A 20,606-nucleotide genomic window follows, 5' to 3' on the forward strand; every position below is an offset into this window, starting at 1 on the left:
AAACCTCCTTGGTGAAGGTAAATATGAAGGTGGCTGCATGATACCTAATATAACTTAAAGGAAATAAACTAGTATCAACAGCAACTAATCTAATTTCACAGTATAGTTGTAAAACTATTGAAACAAACACTGCACAAGGTCTAAACTCCACAAATCCAAAAATCGAACCGAAAAGGTTGAATTCATTCAAATATTTTATTTGGAATCAATTCATCAAGTTATATACATAAACATTATTTCACTTAATAGTGGCACCATTAATGTTTTGACAGATTTATGTGAACTGTAATAATGAGATTATCTATTTTAAAAAGAACTTTAGGTCAAATCATACAGTGTACAAACACTCACCATACAGTTGTGCTCAAGTGACAAAATATGTAAGAAACACTCAAATTCTTTGTCATCAAAACGTGAGGGGGTGAAATTCAAACTTTATGTGAAATGTTCTTTATTTAGTTAATTTTACACCAAAAGTTCAAAATGCAAAGTTGAGATTCATCACATTGACAAGTGAATAAGTACCAAAATAAGAAGAAAAAAAAAAATTTCACAGTATGTTTGAGGTAAATGTTCAGAAAAATTGGTCTCCAATATTTTGTCATTTTAGAAATATTTAATAAATAGTAAGCTATTGTAAAATGCCTTAAAAGTACCATTAAAACGTTATTAAAGATTCACAGATCAGTTGGTAGAATTGGTCACTTTCAGTAAGGGAGCAGTGCTAAGGAATGTTCACCAGGAAAGAATTCCCTGAATAAGAAAGATAGAAGCATCTGTGTAAAAAAAGAGAGAGGGCGACAAAATTAAAAAAAAAAAAGAAAAAGAAAATTATCTTATACTTGTAAAATGTTTAAATTCGATACAACGTATACTCACATATACCAGAGTTTTGTTTTCCTCCCTGTCCTGGAAAATATTAAAGACGGACTCCATGTCCTTTTTATTCAGAATGAGATAGTTTGAATCTACAGAGAGGACGACACACACATTTAATATCAAATGAACAGTAACAGGATACTGACTTTTTAAAGAGCTGTGAAATGTCGCCCTACATTTGGCATTGATGAGGTCGTGTGCTTGCTCCCTGCTCTTAGTTTTCTCCTCCTCTGTGCGAGGGGGGGGGGGAGGTGCCGTTGGTTGAGAGTCAGGCCACTGTTTGTCTCGCAGAGCGTCGATGTAAGCAGCCATCTGCTCCTCTGTTGGGTTCATCTTGTCTAGGAAAGAGTTAACTTTCCTTAGGAGGAAAAAAAACGTACAGTTCAGAATCATGAACACACAAACGTGTGAAGTGTGGAAATGTGTTTTGCAGTGGACTCACTTTTTCAGGATGGGCATGACAGGTTTCAGAATAGTATCAAATATGTTAATGAGGATGGAGTTTCCTGTAAAGACACAAGAGGAAGTGAAAATCATGTCTGTCGGGAGCAAAATAAGCAGTCAATGCTGAAATATCCATTTTGGAACATGAAAGAAATCTGAACCCTCCAGTGCGGAGCAGACTTGTCAGGACAGAGGACGAGAGTTTGCGTTAGCACAACCACAGGCTTATATTATGCTGCTTAGCTGACGTGCACTCTGACACCACGGATGAGTTGTTATTCTCTTTATACTTCTTTCTACTCTGCTTGGAAGAGCACATGTGAAATTACTGCCCCTGCGACGTAGTGATCACACAAACCAGCACAACTATATATATATTTTTTTTTTTACAGGAATATATGAACAGTAACTGTATGTACACAAAAAACAGCCTCTTCCAGGGGTTCACATACAAATACAGGAGAGATGGAGATGAGAAACACAAATTCACATTAAAAATTATGTATCATAAGCCTATAAAACTAGTTGTGGACTGTCTTCTTATTCTTCGTTCTTAAGTATTGCTTTGCAGTCCATGAATGTGGAATTTAATTTAAAAATAAAAAAATGTCTTTATCTATCCAATAACTTCAAAACATAGATAAATGTTTTATCATGAAGCTGAATAGTTTGAAAGCTGTTCCCATTATTCCCTCTCATGTTTTTCCTCGGTCTTCAGCCTTCAGATCCTCACTGATCTCATACAGCGCCTCTCTGGAATCTACCAGAATGTTAAAGAACTTAAATCCCTGTCTTCTTATGATTGACTTGATTTGTTAATTCTTTGAGTGACTGCAATGATTTCATAAATCTTACTGCAGCTGATTGGATTTTCATGTTTGAAGCCTCCTGAGGTTAATTCACCACAGTGAACACTTATCTGTGTTTGTCGACACAGTATTGTTTTTAAATTCTAACACAGTTCAAACATGGTCTGAAAATACAAAGCCAAACCTTTCAATGAATTCAATTAAAATGACTCTTCTATCAGTCTAACTTTATTTATTTAGCTGAATGTAGCGTTGTTTGGCTGCCAGGTTTCAATTATGGATTATCTGAGCTCCTGACAAGCTCATGCAAGCACCGACCCAGAGACGTATCAAAACAAACCAAACTTTCACCTTACAAAATACCAGATGATGATGAATAAAGACAGATTCACGATCACTGTAAAGGATTAGCCGTCTCAGACAAACATTGTGTCTCTACAGGTCAGTTTGCTTGTGATACTGCGAAGTATATATACGATTTCTAGTAAAAGACAAAAGAAGAAAAAAACCCTGATAAGAACTAAAAGCTCTTACTGCTGATTAGAAAAGAAGTGAGTTCAAAAAAAAGTTTGAACAAACCAGAAATTTCCTTCAGGAGATCAAATATGGCTTTGGTCGCCTCAAGCTGCTCCCACTTGCCCTGGCTCCTCTGACCCTCCGAGTCCTCCCCTCTTGGCAACGTGCCCTGCTCCTTCCCTTTGGCCTTGCTCACTCCATTTGACATCTTGAAACATGTTTTGTCTTTTTTAGTTGACCTTGCACTGAAATTGAGCCAAGACGGCCCCTCTGAGCTGTCCCCCTGCGAGTTTCGATCCTGGCTGCTTTGCGGCGAGCAGGCAAGAGACTCTTGTGACCTGGATCGGCTCAGTCCTCTGATGATGTTTTTAAAGTGAGAGGTGAGGGGATTATCAGAGTCCTCCGTTTTGCCCTGGGAACCGCTGTCATTACTTGAAGGGTCTGAGTTAACAGCAGAGTGTGTCTGTGTTTCTGCTTCTGCCTCCTCTCCTGGTTCTGCAGGAGGTTCCCAGTCAGAGATAACGATAGTTGGGAGAGTAGCACTGGGAGCATCGGTGTGACTCGGTGTAGAGGCACCAGGGTTTTCTGACGGCGAAGCTGAAAATTCTGACATCATGCTGTCTTTAGGGGTTTCTGTCTGAGGGCTGGAGGTCTGCGAAGAAAAACATTAATAGTGACTGCTGACCCTGTGGCTTCTGTGGCGCAGACACCAATAAACAAATCCATATATCAGGTCAGTGTCACATTTTTAAAAAGGTACAGTGCACAGATGTTTTAGTTCAGTTTTCTCATTGTGGGTGGAAATATAAAGCATCTAAAGGAAGTTCTCTAAAGTCTTTGAGGTATCCGTTATCACAGTTTCAGCTCGAGACGTAACTTTTATAGCAGAGAGCCTCATTTTATTTACAGGGGGTGAGGAGTTATGAACATTTATCATGCAGTGAGGATGTAATAATATCAAGTAGTCATGTGGTAAATATAAGAACCAATGTTTTAGTAGTTTGACTCATAGTAAAGGTTAAGAGCAACGATATCTCCATTTCGGCAGCTTCAGTTTTAATCAAGTTTATAGACGAGCTTTCCGTTTATCGTTTGAGATCCAGAATTTTGATCAGCCGATTTCGACTGTCTCTGTTTCCATTAGCTATAGATAAAGTTCTAGGTTGAAATAAACCAGAGTGATCTGTTAATGTCAGAATGAGGAAAAGCAGACAGGGGAAAGTTTACCTCTTCCTCCTCTTGACCTGGAGTCAGGAAGTAGGCCAAGCCGCTGAGGAGGCCCCACACGCCTTCATAGTGTTCTTCTTCATTCAACAGTTTGTCAAGCGGGCAGAGGAACTGAAAAACTGGTTGAGTGTGACCGATCATATTATCCGAGACCAACTCCTGGAAAAGAAAACAACAACAAAAGTGGAGCCATGAAGCATTTTTAAGCAATACATGTCACTGTCAATACATCAAAGTTTTTTTAATCTTCCACCTGTAGAAAGTATTCCACTGATACTCGAGCTTCTTCTTTAACCTCATCGCTGACATCCGACTCCTCCAGTTCCAGGATTGAGGGCAGGGTGGTCGAGTCCTGAGAAGTGCAAAAAGCTGAATCCCAGACTTGTGAAACAAAAGTTGTATATTATTTAAACAGCAGTGCTTCCCTCAGGCTCATACAGAAAACATAGAAAGAAGTAAAGACAACTGAAAAATATCTGACTAATCCAAAATACACAGTCCATTTGCAGAAAATCCTGTTAAAAGGTCAAATACACCAGATGTCACACAAGACCCACAATGGAACTTGTCCACCACACACTGCTGTTCTCACATCAGTGTACATGTTAAGATGTTAAGATTCTCTGCTGTGTGTAGCGTCTTTTTGGGTAAATGTCCTCCATATAATAAATATCAATCTTTTACACATGTCACCTACACTGAGTAGTTTTCTCAAACAACATGCTGCTCTCCTCTGGTTCTTGGGAAGTACCGCCTCATTGTTTTCATAGTTACAACGATGTCAATAGTTTGGCATCATCTCCCATTTGTGTTGTGAGAGTTTGGTTTTCAAGCTTGCAACATGGACATCAATTCAGTGATTCAGGTCAGTGGTTCCATACAAGGCCATAATAAGGTGTAATTAAGCATGTTACCGATTTTTCACTTCAGAAAACGCTTCAATAAATACCAAGAATTATTAAGTTGGTGGTTGGAGTGTGGTTTTTCATTTCATATTGCAGACATGAATCCTGTTTTCAATTAGGTTTGATTTGTTTACAGTGTGCAGACACTACATTCAGCTGCCACTTTATTATTGGATCCTCAACTGAGCTGTACTGAATTATATATTAACATACCCTCAGAGATATACATGTTTATGACAGTGCTGTTGTGCTGCTCTGCACAAAGCGGATGTACCTGATAAACTGCTAAGTGAGTTTATATCGCAGGTAATTATATCTGTTAAAAGCAGACAAAAAAAAAAAAAAACACTAAACCAGTATTTGTGTTTACCTGCCATCTGTTGCGAAAATAAATCACATCCATGTAGGTCTTCCTGATGTCCCACTGCAGGTTCTCCGGGCTGTTATTCTCCGCCAGGTGAACGGTGAAGGTCAGCTCCTCATCCTCCAGGTCGACCTGCAACACGGTTGACTCGTGCTCAAACTGCAGCTCAAACATTAACAAACCATCCAAGGACAAGCTTTTACAGGCCTGCAGGAAATTCCACACTGTCAGTGGTATTTATGTCTCACACAAGGGATGCTGACAGCCCAGCGGCCAACGCGCCACATCTCATACGACAGCTTGAATTCCATCATGTCCTCTTGCACTGTTGTCAAGTAGTTCTCCAGATCGCTGTCCTCCTAATGTTTTGGCCAAAAAGCGGCAATATGTCATGTTTCACAAATCGTCATCATCAGTTTAATGAGTTGTGTTCTCTGCGGCGGCCTCACCCTGTCAGAGTCCTGCTGGCTGTAAATGGAGCCCTCCCTGCTGCTGGCATCGTCCTCGTTGGGCGCGTTGTCCTGAATCCCCATGATCCTCATCATCAGCTCCTGCTCCATCATTTTCATCTTCTTCTTCTTGGCTTTCTTGGACTTCATCTTGTCCACAAATTTTGACCATCCTTCCTTCAGCTTGTTGCCTGAATATTAAAGAATGAAAGTCACATGGGGATTCTTCAGATTTCAACAAGTTAATTAAAGACCTACGTCAAGTATGACAGATATTAAGAAATATTAAAATCCCAGAATTACTTACACTTCCCAATCATTGAAGAAAAGGTGAAGTAGCCTAGCAGAGAATAACCCTGGAAATTGCACAACTATCTCACAAACTACAGGCAGAGACGATAAGTATCCACAACCAAGTCGAGTGTACTGAGATAAAGTCTAACAAGGTCGTTTGTAGAATCAGTTCCACGTTGGTCTTTTCTGTATCGTTAAAAATAAACCTCAACACACTGACACATAGCAAACTATGAATGGCGCCAATACAATTCTATGAAACATGAATTTTAATTGCAACAGAAGCGGCGTTCAATGAACATTAACATAGTTAAGACCTAGTATGTAATATTTTATAGCATAAAACATTTCAAGAATTTTAGACTCCACGGAAACCCTATCACAGACAATTTCACAGTTTCTCATTAATATTTTACTGTCTTTACTAACTTTAGTACCAGTTTTCTTTATTGTGTTCACTGTCATAATAAAAGAACATTTTCTTCCCCCTGTGTCCTGAGTGTTATTCATGGACAGAATAATGATAAATTAAACCTCGACCTTGGTCTTGACCTAATCAACACTTCAGCAGCAAATCTGCATAAACTTTATGCTGCGAGAAAACTATTCACAGGATATAATTCACACTTAATTGGATGTGTAAGAACTGTAAATATGATTTGTAATCAAACTTTCAGCGTAATGCTCTACGTGATGGCCTAACAATCAATAAACGTCTCTGCAAAGATGCATAATTGTTACTGATAATGACATATTGTATTGTTTTTTTCAGAATTTATGGCTGGGCCTTAAGAGAAAATATGCACATTTATCATATCAGATGGTTCATTACCATGGCAAAATCACTCTTATACAGTCATCATCGCTGTTGGATTGTTTTCAATACAAAGAGAAAGGAGCTGCGCTTGAAAACAGCTCAGGAATAATTTGGCATTCAGCTTGCTGTATGTGTAATTACCTATCTGGACCATAAACAGAAGGAGCGGGGGACTAATTAGGCATTGAAATGCAGGCTGGTGGGGAAAATCATAATGTCACACTGCTGTTTATCAAACCATTGTACAAGATGTTGTACAAGCACAGTCGTCTATTCTCCAAACACCGAATAATCGACGTTACATCCATCTGCCTTTCTAGTCTACATTATCCTCCACTGAAAAATAACAGTTTAAAATCATATGTACTGTATCAGAGAGGCTTGAAATGAATAGGCTTTGTGTTCAAACTAAAAACACACCTTTCCTTTTGCCCTTGACCCTGGTGCCAGTTGGAATCTCCGCTCCCTCCGAGCTCCTAGAAAACCAAAAAACACCCATCGGACAAAACTACGTCAGATCCAACTTCTAACATGTGGTCTGATGTGATCACTGCTCCGAGGCTCACTGTGACATGGTCATGTCAGCAGGGTGCAAAAAAGTTTACAGCCACTCACACTTCTGTGACATTGCCCCCGTCTTTGTCCTCCTGCGAAGCCAGAGAGGCTAGTTCTGGGTCGGACCCACACAGATCCTCCATGGAGTCTTTGGGGGTTGCGCTGTTGAGTTGGCTGAGCACCAGCTGGTTCAGGTTGTCGGGGTCAGACAGCCATGTCACCAACAGACCCAACCCTGGGGAAAACAGCCAACACCCTAAATCCTGCAGACTTGGTTTGTTTAGATTGTTTAGATTAAATCATCTTCATACATCTGAAAACTCAAAAAATTTAAAAGGGAATAGTTTTATGGTTTTCAAAATACAGTTACAGTTAAAGACATTCTTGGCCGAGAAAAGTGATTTCCACAAGATAACTGATCATATGTGAGTAGATCACTCAGGACGGATGTTAATACCAGGTCTGAACAGGTTCAACGACAACAAGGAAGTAACAACAATTCCAGAGATTTGCATGTTAGTAATGAATGTGAATGACACAATGTCATACTTTTCATTTAAATCTAGCACATTAGTTCTTCTTAGAATTTAAAGGCTCAGTGTGTAGAATTTTGTGACATCTAGAGGTAAAGTTTCATGTTGCAGCTGAATACCCCTCATCTCACCCTCCCCTTCCCAACATGAAATAGAACCTGTGGTGAACTTCAGTTGTCATGAAAACTCAAAAGGTTTTAGTTTGTCCAGTTCGGATGACAGTAAAAAACATGGCGGCCTTCACAGAAAGGACCTCCCTCCATGTTTATGTAAAGGTTTTAGATATTAAGAGCCCATTCTAGGTAAAGAAAACTAAAATTCATATAATTTAGATGATTACACACCAGTCACGACATCACGAGGATTATTTTAAATTAAATTTCTGCCAAAAATCCCTTTCATGTAAATCTTACACACTAGACCTTTAAAAGGATTAATGGATTTAAAATAAGTCCTAATATAAATGTATGTGATCCAATGCTTTAAATGTCCGAACATTGTACAGTTCAATAACTGTAACTGATATGTGAAATCATAATTTTAGGATGAAGGAGAATTATGCATTTTACTGTATTAGTGAAACCATGTGTAACGTTGCCAACCATGCAAATTCACTGCAAACACTCAGTCTCAAAATGCTCTTGTCAGAAATGAGCTGTACCAAGTCATTAAAATGGAAAATAGTCTGGGCGTGCGATTATTTTTTAACTACAGCTGAAAAAAAATCACTTTTAGTAACTGAGCCACATGTAAAATTGCTAAAACCTAGTGCACAGCAAGGCTCCCACAAGATAAAACATTTTATCCGTTACTAAAAAAAAAGATGAAACCCTGAAGGGAACTGGCAGATCACTGCAGAAGGAGCTTTCTTTTTATACACCCAAAATTCCTATCCTAAGCTCCACAATGCCACTGACAATACAGGATTACATACAATTCTCACTTGTGTAAGTCATCATTGGAGGCTTAGCGCCTTATGTAAGACTATGCGCTTGCAAAAAAAGATAATTTAATGCTTTCCTACCCTTTAAGGCAACAATCTCATTTAAGGCACAGCGGTTGACTTCTTGGCCCCAGAAAGATTTGGAGAAAAGGTTGCGTACAAGAGCATCGGAAAGCTCTCGAAGAACTGCGACCTCATCTGCTGCGGAGCTGAACAGAAGCACCCTGAGAGAACACACAGCAGAGGAAGTAAAAAGAAGTAAAAGTGAAGTAGAAGTACTAAACGAGATTGTAGATGTTTATCACCTCACAACTGTTATCACTTGATGTAAATCTTAAATCTAAAGTGACGTATTACTCTTCAAACACCATTTAGCAAAATAAATACCATTAGGACATCATGGCAGGCATGATCCAGTAAAGGTTTGGTAAATTATTCACAGGCACTAAAAAAAATATTGAGGCCTTTATAGAGTTCAGGCACATTACAGAGTGCGAAGAGTAACTGAAGCAGCACCGGCAGAGAATGACAAAGAGCCATTTAAAAGGAGAGTAGGTATAAAGTCTCACCTGTCAGACTGCTTCGCATTGTGCAAGTGCTGGGTCAGAATACGAACCGATCCCACCACCGCCTGGCCGATATCAAAGTCCTTTGCTCTCTCAATGATGCGGTCAATTACACAGTCGAATTCCCTGCTGAGCACCTGGTGCAGAGGCTGGTGCTCACGAGGCTCAGGAACGACGTACCAGGGCAAGACCAGCCGAGCATAGACACACTCAAACACTGAGGAGAGCAGACACGGAGTCGGTCAGTCAGTCACCAGGGAAATTCAAATTAACACCAGGTTACCATGATCACCATCAAACTGAGAGACACCAAATCATCATATTTCACTTCGGATTAGAGCCCAACCAATTTATCATTTGGCCAATAAACAAAAAGATAAACATCAGCCGATATGAGCCTTTCACAGATACATGTATAGGTATCATTATTTGTTTGCTCGATAATAAAGTTTATAGATATAGATCAATCACACTTCTTTGAAAGGGTTTGATAACAACATTCAAGGAATCATATCCAATTGTTTTTTTATATGTATATATACATACATGTATATGGAAGCTGTCAAACGGTTTTTACTTTTTTATTTCCTAACATTTGTACTGACATCACACCCCCTATACATCTATATTTGTCAGGCTCACTGGGTCATGAAATCCTGTTGAAATTATTCATTCATTACAATATCAAGAACAGGACCGTTCTTAAAGCATGAGAAATTGTTGTTGAGAGGATAAAGTCCCTCAGGGGAGTTTGTTTTTAGAAATACTTTCTTTATAAATCATGCAGAAACAAAAAACAGTGCTGTGCCAATGTGTACTTTTCTTGAAAGATGTTTTAAAACTTTTATATTCACTTATATATGTGAATATTTGCTGTATTTCAGTACTTACAGACAATTTGGAATGTAATATAATCAGTTCATAGGGAAGCAGACTGTATTATAGTTTTACCGATGTCTTGCATGTTTCCTCTGTATTTTTTTGTTTAAAAGAAGTAGTGACTACCAGTAAAGATTTGTATTTTTTATGTACAAATTAGGTTAGAATCATAGCTGGGATTGTGCTGAAAAAATGTGTATCATGCAAGATTAAAAGGCATTAAAACACATACAAATATGAATGCATAGAAAGTTGCATATTTAACCAGAATCAAGTGAGACTGCAGAGACTCTATGAACCTGATATATTCAGGACTAAAAGATTAAGCTCTAAATGATAGCAAAAAGATTATTCTACCTTAGTTCAACAGCTTTTCTGTGGTTTTTTTGAAGGTATGACTTGAACTTTATGAAATCTGAATACAGACAGAGGGGAAATATCACTCTTAAAGAGCTTCATTCAGAGTTGTGACATGGATCAGGTCCAAAACAAAAAAGTGCAATACAAACACACCTAGCATTAAAGATCTTTTTCCTTATAGACACTTCATACTGTAGCCTCACGCATCCTGTCTCTCGAGGAAGTGTTTTTCAAGGTTTTCTTTCTTTCCCCAAAGCCCCTCCTCGTGTAACATGAGCTCCGGCTGCAGCTGTGTCTATGCAAAACTGTCCTTCTCAACTGTGTTAAGTGAAAACAGTGAAATGTGCTGATGAAAAAAACCAAACACCCTGAGGCCACGAGCAGAAAGTATTTCACATCCACTCCACTCTTTACTTTCTATCCTGCAGGGCCCCATGGGTTTACATCACTTTAAAAAGAACATGATCTTTTTTTAAATGTAAAAACAAGCCTCACCTTGTCTTAAAGACCTCTTCACGTGTGAATACTGAGACTCCAGCAGCTCGGTCTGCTCGCTGCTTTCACCGAACAAGTCTTCATCAACTCCTTCCTGGAAACAGAGAAGTATGAATAATGAGATAAGTGTCAGGGTCGCAGTTCAGGTCGATTATTGCTGAACTTCAGGTCGCACTGGGGTGAGAACACTGTGTTTTCAGGCCTCTGAACCACTGACACTACAGCACCTCTGGCTGTGAGAGATCAATCAGCAATATGTGTCTAATTTGATTAAACTCACAACATAAGTGTTTGTTTAACCTTGCATGTAAATGAGGACCTGGATTAATCTGTTGACTTAAATAAGGACATCACAACTGCACTGCTAATATTTGACCATTGTATCTACCTCACTAACACGAGAGAGGATGTTTCCAGCATCTGCTGCTCACAGTTTGGATCATGCAACAGTGCTCGTCAAAAACCTCCAACACAAACTGCTGCTACTACACAAAAACCAATCGAGGCCGGGTTTGGTACCTGGAAGTGGCTGTGCTCGGGGTCTTCATCAGTTTGGGTGCTGCTCTCTCGCCCACTGCTCCCCAGCAGCCACGGCGAGGAGAGGCAGAAGAGGAAACACAGGACATAGTGGGTGAGAGAGCGGCCACAGTCTGAGAAGTACCACAGCAGGCCGAGCGTTACCGCGATGGACACGCGCCGTATGTACATCTTCTTCTCCCTCTTCCTCTTCCTCTGCTGCTACTGTCCTCTTCCTCTTCCTCTCACTCGCTGCCCGGCTGTGCTTCACATAGTTTGTCCGTCTGTAGCTCCTCTAACACCGGGTGGAGGAAAGAAAAGGAGACGCTGTTTCCACAAAGCGGAAAGAAGCGAAGTTTTCTGAAGTGGTGGAGGAGCCGAGCTGTGATTGGCTGCAGCCAGTTCCGCGTGTCTGCTGTTGATTATATCAGGATGCCATCTATAGGCTACATGTATCTATCTATCTATCTATCTATCTATCTATCTATCTATCTATCTGTCTATATGTCTGTCTATCTATCTATCTATCTATCTATCTATCTATCTATCTATCCATCTATCTATCTATCTATCTATCTATCTATCTATCTATCTATCTATCTATCTATCTATATGTCTGTCTGTCTGTCTATCTATCTATCTATCTATCTATCTATCTATCTATCTAACTATCTATCTATCTATCTATCTATCTATCTATCTATCTATCTATCTATCTATCTATCTATCTATCTATCTAACTATCTATCTATCTATCTATCTATCTATCTATCTATCTATCTATATGTCTGTCTGTCTGTCTATCTATCTATCCATCTATCTATCTATCTATCTATCTATCTATCTATCTATCTATCTATCTATCTATCTATCTATCTATCTATATGTCTGTCTGTCTGTCTGTCTATCTATCTATCTATCTATCTATCTATCTATCTATCTATCTATCTATCTATCCATCTATCTATCTATCTATCTATCTATCTATCTATCTATCTATCTATCTATCTATCTATCTATCTATCTATCTAACTATCTATCTATCTATCTATCTATCTATATGTCTGTCTGTCTGTCTATCTATCTAATACGTCTAATATGTCTAATATGTCTAATATGTATAAATGTTGTGTAGTAAAAAGTACAATAGTACAATATTTCTAAAATGCAATAGTGTGGAAGTGTAAAGTATCATACAATGAAAATACTCAAGTAAAGAACTTTAAAGTTGTATTTGAGTCTTGAATAAAATAAAAAAGTTACCAGTGTTCATTACACAGATTGTTGAAGGACTCATACTCAGTATGAGTCACAGATACACAACTGCTATGATTTTATTATGATGACATACTCAAAATTTTTATTATTATTACACTGTAATTGTTTATTTGCTTAGCAATTGCTACATGTCATTGTTTTACCTGAAGAAAAACAGTGGCCACTTAAATGCCACAAGGTGGCGCTGACCCTGTTTTTCAACTAAATACAGAACAGAATTGGAAGATGATGACAGAATTTGATTTTATAGATTATCAATCAAAACACAGGTACAAGATACAGTTAAATATAGGAAGGCCTATTATTTACATTTGAGCGTGAATTGGACAACAACGCAATTGTCCTTCTCAATTGCAGACCTCTGTCATTAAATAAATTACATATCATTTAGTGGATGCTTTTATCCAAAGCAACTTACAATAAGTGCATTCAACCTTGAGGGTACAAGCCCAGAACAGTATTAATCATGTGGATAAGAGGAATTTATGAATTTTGTATTAAGAATGTATTATTTAAACTGCAAGATACATTTTTGAATGAGCAAAGCAATAATTGGATACGATATTGATGCCTGAGGACACAAGCTTCAAACTAGAAACTGGCTTTGAGTCGGCGGATTCTCCCAAAGCAGATATAAGAATCTGTGGATGACCTGAAATTCATCTCCAGCTGCTGCTTTCATTTCATTGTCTTTCGTGTACAGATCCCAATGAACATTCACTGGTGTGATTTTATTGTTTCATAGCTGATGTCTAAATGTTGATTCCACCTCATCACAGAACATTTTTAGTGAACAGAATTCAGTTGTTGTTCTCACAGTGTCGATAAAGTAGATTTAAAAAGTCAAACGGCAGCATCTCTTGTAGAATCAGTGTGTTGGAGATCAGTCATTGCCAGACTTCCCCCTTAAACCTGTCAATCAAACCAATCCACATATGTTACACCTGTGTTTGACAAGTCATGTGACTCCTCCCGCAGAACATGGGTCTTTGTTCCCAGGTTAGTTCACCTCAGTGTTGCTCTCGTTAGTTTCTTATTTTCAGAAGATGGAGGTAAATATGAAATTAGGCAGTACCCCCTCAGACTGAGGTTTTTAACAAACAGATGCAGATGAATCAGACCTCATGCACAGACCCTGTGCTTTCAACATCATAACTTCACTATTCACCTGAAGGGTTTTAAATGCAAATGATTAATATAGCAGCTATACATATATATAAACATATAAATATAAGATAATGAAATATGGTACAAGTACAAGTATATAATACAGGAAGGCATGCTGGGATTGTTTGACAATTAAAAAAAGAATTGCATCATTTAAGCTTCCCTATTCAACAGATTATGACTCAATATGTAATTTATAGGAGAATGTAATGTGAGTATTATATGAATATGTAAAATGTTTATCAGTATGCAGATGGAGTAATAGAGTATCTAGGCATGTGGGGTTTTTTCCCAAAGCACTGAGGTCATTCCTGGTGGAGTTGTGACATAACTCAGTCTAACAGCTGACGTTACGCAACAGCTTGTCTGACAGGAGACTTCAGTGACAGCAGGGTGAAGGGAAGCTTCAGTGATCCCAGACCTGCATGTGGGTACTCACTCTGTTTATCATCTGCCAACAGCCACGGGTGAAACCTGACTAGTACTTGAGTACTGTACTTACATGGGCTCCAGTATTTGAGGTGCCAGATACTTTACTTGATAATTTCCATTTCATTCTACATAATTCTACTTCACTACAGTTCAGAGTTGAGTATTTAACTTTTGAGTAACACAACAAATTGAGATTTTGTATGGGATCCTTGTGTATGTATTTTATCATTGCAAAACAGTTTATGAAAGTAAATTAAAACCAGCTCCAGTTAGCAGGAGGCTTCATTGGGAGGTTCCCAACTATGGTGTCCTTGCAGTCTCCTGTACACAGCTGATCATAGATCATAAAAATTGACTAACATATGTCAACGGTTCCCCAGGGGCCCCCTCTTCACTACGGGTCTTTGCCCATCCTGTTGCAACAACCCTGAATAAAGGATCTAATGTGCCTCCACTGGGCCACAGCACCTCCACCTCATAACACAAAGGAATTATAGGCAGGTGCTTTTATTTGCAGTGTTGTAAAAAATTTATGTTAGGGAAACACTTGCTCAGCAAAAGGGTTGAAACAATTATTAAACACCATTTAAATGTTTGTCACCATGTTGATTCGACAGTAAAACTCTCCCTGGCCTCAAGGCATGTGTGTCCGTTTCATTGAGTGCGTGTTAGAGACTAACACAAGAATCATTTATTTTAACTTTTAGAATTTTTATATTATAAGTCACATTCTAAAGATCAGACAGACACATTAAAACTGCAGCTATTGTCTGTAAATATAAACAGCACTGAAGCTCACATTTAGTCAGAAACAGTATCATGGTCAAATAAATGAAGTTGAACATTGAAAACTGTGTCGCCTGACTCGTTGATCATGTGATCTCGCGGGGGCTCAGCGTATCTACGGCCACGCAGACAGACAGTGCGTAAATGGTTGTGATCCCTCTTGCTCCAGATTCACTAATCCCTGTCAGAGTTGTGATGGGGCAGCTGTGGAGCAGGACGGCTGAGTGGAGGAATAACTACCTGCCTGATGAGAAGGCACATGGGAGACGAAGTGGACGAAGTAGTATTAAAACTGATTTCCCGGGGTCAGAGGTCACGTCCAAGATGTTTTAAATCACTGAGAAGATTAGACTGTGTCCAGCTGAGTAAATCATGTAATCTGATAGTGTTGCTAAAATGAGACTGTCCTCCACTCAAGATCTGTCTGGGCCAAGTGTCCGAGGCACAGCGATTATGTCCACAAACACTGTGCTGCTTAAGTTCACACGATGACCACACTAATCTCACTGTGATATGAAAGTGACTAAAGAGAGAGAGAAAAAGTTATTGAAATTCTACAATAAAAACACAGAGCAAAACATCTGAACCGTCACTGACACAGTCATGATTTTGTTTTGAGGGTATTTCACGAGACAGAAAGATATCCAGTGTCGGAATTAAACTTCTGATGAACTTTGAGAGAAGCATAATCATTCAAATCTTGACTGATATTTTAAAACCTAAAATAACACATTTCTTACAGACTCCAATTATGTGGTCACTCTTCCAGAAAGACAAATTACAGCTACACTGACTTAATACTCGTGGAGGATTTCTGAGATATTAACAGCCTGCAGCTTTTCAATGAGAACGTCTCTGCTGTCATTAATCTGTAACCTGGGTCAGGGAGCGTTTTCTTATCTCAGATAAGAATTTCAGATCGCACATGTCCAACAGATTCTTAATTGAAACACTGGCCTTATTTCTTTTTTATCCAGAAATGGAGAGATAAGGTTCCCAGGCAGCAGCAGCTCTTTGATTAGTAAATGAAAAGTGATTAAAGCTGCCCAGTGGCCCCATGACCTCACAGCCCGTCTGCAGTTCATTACACAAAGTGACAGTATGATGCTGGAATATTAATGTTGAGTTCAAATACTTAAAATTGAAACTAATGTTGACACTTCCGACACTGAAACCGCACGTTTAATACAATTTTAAACATTTGCTGTGAATGTCCTGTATTTGGACACACAGCACAAGGATAAAGACGTGTCCAAACAAGTACACAATGTCCTGTTCTGTCCCCACTACAATCATGTGCTTCTTTAGAGCTAGTGGGGTCAAATGTCAGGAAGAATTCAATCTATGACATGTCTTAAAATACACATTAACCTCAGCCTAAGCTTAAACTATAACTCTGTATGTGTAATCCAGTTTTCTGCCATATGAGATCTTTAAAAGGTGGAAATACTGAATGCCTTTACTCACTTGATCATGATAATAAAAGGGAAATGAGTGTTTCAGTGGTTATTGGTAAAACAGCTCAAAGTTCTCATTTGCAAAAGTTGTAGTGACACGAGGCTTGGCAGAAGATAGAAACATATTTAGAGACGTTGGAATAATCCACGTCGCTACAGGTAATCCTGGTCGCCTTTTGAAGTACAAATGCTGAAATATCAGTGCATGTAAAATAGATTAGTAAAGCTCCCGACTTCCTGTGCGTCACTATTCTGTGAGCACGTCTTGGTTGGAAAATTGTCAGCATTGCAACTTTCTCGGCTGATATTGGCCTCCCCCCAAACACAACCCGCAGCTTCCATTTCACACAAGAGGCTGCCAAAGGCTTCCTGAAGCACCACAGCGCTGTCAGGTCACTCAGTCACACTCTGTCAGTAATGGTACCCTTCATACATGGTATTACATTTCAAAACCAGACAGAGCGGAGTTACTCAGTAGGTTTCTTTTATTTCTCTTTTTTCCTTAACGTTCCCATGTTTAGGGACTGACATTCAATAGAGGGGTAAAAATACCGTAAAGAAATAGCATGGGCCAAGAAAAGAGTGCATGACAGATTCCCCCCAGTACAACTAGTAGAAAATACTAGTTGGTCCCTATAAATATAGCGATGCATTTAAGTCCTTCCAAATGTACATATGTTACAGTTTAACTTCACAACATGAACAGTGCACATACAAAAACAGCTTAGATTACTTTCTTGAGCTCATCGTACAAGACGAGCACAAAGGCGCCACCCATGCCTCTGAGCACATTAGACAGCGCTCCCTTGAAGAAGGCCTTGCTGCCCTCATCACGAGCGATCTTCTTCCAGCAGTCGATGGTTCCGCTGTACATGATGTCGGCTAAGAGCAAAAACAGATTTACAAAGATGTCAAATATGTGTTAGAGTAAAATGACAGCAACATCAGAATTTGATTTTTAATATATTGCTTTTACCTCCTTTGCGTCCAGACTGCATCATCATACGACGACGGACGGTGTCGAAGGGGTAGGAGGCTAGGCCGGCGACCGCAGTCACAGACTGAGCGATCATCCAGCTGACAACAATGTGTGTGTTCTTGGGGTCTGGAAGCATGCCTGCAAGAGGAATGTCAACCAGGAAGGTTAATTTGAGTCACAAAAGTAAAGAAGTTCCCTGAGAACAGAGAGGTCAAGCTGATAATGACAACTCACCCTTTGCTGTGTCATAGATGCCAAAGTAAGCAGCTCTGTAGATGATGATGCCTTGTACTGAGACGTTGAAGCCCTGATACAGACCCTTGATGCCGTCAGACTTGGAGATCTTCACCAAGCAGTCACCCAGCCCTTTAAACTCGCGCTCCTGTCCACCTTTGCCAACATCGGCGGCCAAGCGTGTTCTGGCGAAGTCGAGGGGGTAGACGAAACAGAGGGACGTGGCTCCGGCGGCGCCACCCGACGCCAGGTTGCCCGCGAAGTATCTCCAGAACTGCTTGTGCTTGTCCACGCCATCGAGGAAGATCTTCTTGTACTTGTCCTTGAAAGCAAAGTTGAGGGCCTGAGTGGGGAAGTATCGGATGACGTTGGCCAGGTTCCCCCTCCAATACGAGAGGAAGCCCTGCTCTTTGGGGATACGGACGACGCAGTCCACGATGCCCTTGTACTGCTGGTCAACCGCAATCTGTTTGCTGGCATGTTGAACCTGTAATGAGACCAGAGAGACTCGGGTGAACAAGAGAAGGAAAATGACGGCGGCTGGATGACGGCGTGAAAAAACTTTATGTGAATCTGCACCCACCTTTCACCTGTCAGACATATAAATCGGTGAGGACATAGTCTCAGGCCTCTCATGCATCTGTCTGACAGACATATTTTGCAACCATGTGCCAGAGTACAACTCTTCACAGCCCATCCTCTTCCTCCTGCTGAGTCCAGGCCTAGCACTGCAGCAGCAACAGCAGCCATGACGCAAACCTTGCACTGACCTTGTCTGTTTTCTGTCAGGCCAAACGACACACCTGTCATTGTGGATCAGCAGCTTTAAACACCACAAGCCCACAGAGGAGGGTGAAATCTCCCTCTTATAAAGAAGACAGTGTTTTGTCTTGTGAGGGCTGCAGCCTGCTGCCCGGCGTGTGATTACGTAACAGGTCTGATGCGCATGGATTCAGCTCATTCCTCATGTCTGCCTGCACCAATCTCTGACAGATCTGCCACATTACTATTAATAGACGACCTCCCCCGCCCCCTTTAAACGCAGCATCTTTAAATAAATCAATGCATATTGTTAAATGCTCCATGCATGCTTTACAAATAGTTCTGCAAGACACCACATGACCAGTTTACGCTTTAAATCACACATATGACTATTTGAGGTGCCACGTGCGCGCACAGGAAGAAATCGTGTTGAAACTTACCTGCAGGAGAAGTTTGACTCTCTCGATGGGCGCTACAGCTGTTTTGGAGATGGCGGCGGCGATACCACCAGCCAGGAAGTCCTTGGCGAAGGAAACGGCTTGTTCGCTCATCTTCAGGTGTTGTCAGCCGCCGTGCGTCCCCGGTGCTCGGTCGGTCGGTTGGTTGGTCGGTGGAGGTGATGCTTTGCCGGTAGAGTAGAAATGGCCGCGTGCAATTGTGAGGTCAGGGGATTTAAAGAGACTGAGCGCGAGAAAAAACGTGAACTACGACTCTGGCTCCTCATTGGTCAGACGCAGGGCCAGATTTGGTACTCAACATGCCCCCCCCCCCCCCTCATCACTGGAGGCACAGCAGGAGCAAACTTTGTCTGTGCAACAGGAAGGGAAGTTTAACAATGTCGGATAAAAGTTAGTGAGACACTCAGATTTACTCACATCTCAGCAGAACTCAGAGGAGAAAGTGTTGATGGATAAAGTTTCAGGTGGGATTCACTGGCTCAAGGTCAAGTCAGAGGTCAGACTGAGGCAGCTGAGGCCTGAGACGTCATGGTGGGTAAAGGTCACCCCATCTGTTAATGTTCCATGGTTGTCACTCACTTTCACACAGTGTGAAGCAGCAGACGATCCACTCAGCTCAGCCTTCACTTTTTAATAATAATAATACATTTAATTTGTATAGCACCCTTAAGAAATGCAGCTCAGAGTGCTTTACATACAAAATAAAATAAAAGGACCATTTTAAATTTAATTATCTGCACTCCTCACACATTCGAATCTCAGCACTGACGCTGAGTTTCAGCTGATAAAGTTATAAAGATGAGACAGTCCCCTTAAATTCAATCAAACCACACACACTCACAGATATTAATGTGCCTGATTACTTTTTCATGAAGGTCAATGAATTACCCCCCCCCCCCCCCCCCCCGATCCACACTAAAGTTTAATGTTTTCTTCCCAGGCAAATACCACATCCTTGTCGCTGTAATCCACTTGGTAGTTTTTGTTTGTGTGATAAACAAACACAGATGAAAACCAGCACCATGGCCCGGGTAATTACTTAAAACTGCAGGGTAACTTATTCTCCTCTGGGAATCAATAATGTCTTGTTTTATAATGTAATACAGCTTCACACTATATTTGTTTTTTAGATTTATATCCACCAAGGAAAATAGGTCTTTACCCGTGTCTGTTTGTTTGTTTACACTAAAACTACTGAAGTGATTCCTACCAAACTTGGAGGAGGGATGGGCCTGAGAAGAACGGGGCGGATCCAGGAAGTTTCTATCACTAACCTCAACATTTCTTGACAAATAAATCATTTAGGTCAGTGGTTCTGAAATGTGGTTCTATTTCTTTTATCCTTTCTTTGAGTCAAAAAAGATTCAGGACTAGACGATCATGTGTAGGACTGTTCAGCATTGGTGGAGGTCAGAGCTCTGAGTGCATTTCTAGTTGTATTATCGATCTGAATCTGCAAATTGAGGAAAACTCAAGTACTTCAGTAAATTTGTTTTGTTACT

General features: G+C 40.2%; 2 protein-coding genes across 2 annotated transcripts; both read right to left on the reverse strand.

Moving 5' to 3' along the window:
- Positions 1 to 181: 181 nt before the first annotated feature.
- Positions 182 to 11,945, reverse strand: LOC109626361 (uncharacterized). The gene is made up of 16 exons (XM_020082282.2): positions 11,555 to 11,945; positions 11,036 to 11,129; positions 9,305 to 9,518; positions 8,817 to 8,959; positions 7,320 to 7,494; positions 7,125 to 7,180; positions 5,594 to 5,784; positions 5,393 to 5,503; positions 5,151 to 5,276; positions 4,129 to 4,227; positions 3,876 to 4,034; positions 2,712 to 3,300; positions 1,322 to 1,385; positions 1,056 to 1,237; positions 880 to 968; positions 182 to 776 (listed from the first exon to the last, which is right to left on the reverse strand). Exons 1-16 carry the CDS (start codon positions 11,741 to 11,743, stop codon positions 708 to 710), a joined length of 2,550 nt encoding a protein of 849 aa, XP_019937841.1. The 5' UTR covers positions 11,744 to 11,945; the 3' UTR covers positions 182 to 707.
- Positions 11,946 to 17,138: 5,193 nt separating this feature from the next.
- Positions 17,139 to 19,299, reverse strand: slc25a5 (solute carrier family 25 member 5). Its single transcript, XM_020085130.2, has 4 exons — positions 19,087 to 19,299; positions 17,885 to 18,371; positions 17,648 to 17,788; positions 17,139 to 17,553 (listed from the first exon to the last, which is right to left on the reverse strand). Exons 1-4 carry the CDS (start codon positions 19,195 to 19,197, stop codon positions 17,396 to 17,398), a joined length of 897 nt encoding a protein of 298 aa, XP_019940689.1. The 5' UTR covers positions 19,198 to 19,299; the 3' UTR covers positions 17,139 to 17,395.
- Positions 19,300 to 20,606: the final 1,307 nt, after the last annotated feature.

This window comes from Paralichthys olivaceus, chromosome 9 (genome assembly GCF_024713975.1).
Source record: "Paralichthys olivaceus isolate ysfri-2021 chromosome 9, ASM2471397v2, whole genome shotgun sequence".
In the NCBI taxonomy this organism is placed as follows: domain Eukaryota; kingdom Metazoa; phylum Chordata; class Actinopteri; order Pleuronectiformes; family Paralichthyidae; genus Paralichthys; species Paralichthys olivaceus.

Coding starts and splice junctions, on each gene's coding strand:
- LOC109626361 (XM_020082282.2), bottom strand. CDS start 11,743: ATGTACATACGGCGCGTGTCCATCGCGGTAACGCTCGGCCTGCTGTGG. Junction 8,960..9,304: donor AATGCGAAGCAGTCTGACAG/GTGAGACTTTAT, acceptor GTGTTCTCTCAG/GGTGCTTCTGTTCAGCTCCG. Junction 5,785..7,124: donor GGTCAAGGGCAAAAGGAAAG/GTGTGTTTTTAG, acceptor TTTAATATTCAG/GCAACAAGCTGAAGGAAGGA.
- slc25a5 (XM_020085130.2), bottom strand. CDS start 19,197: ATGAGCGAACAAGCCGTTTCCTTCGCCAAGGACTTCCTGGCTGGTGGT. Junction 18,372..19,086: donor GAGTCAAACTTCTCCTGCAG/GTAAGTTTCAAC, acceptor GTCTCATTACAG/GTTCAACATGCCAGCAAACA. Junction 17,554..17,647: donor GCAGTCTGGACGCAAAGGAG/GTAAAAGCAATA, acceptor TTTTGCTCTTAG/CCGACATCATGTACAGCGGA.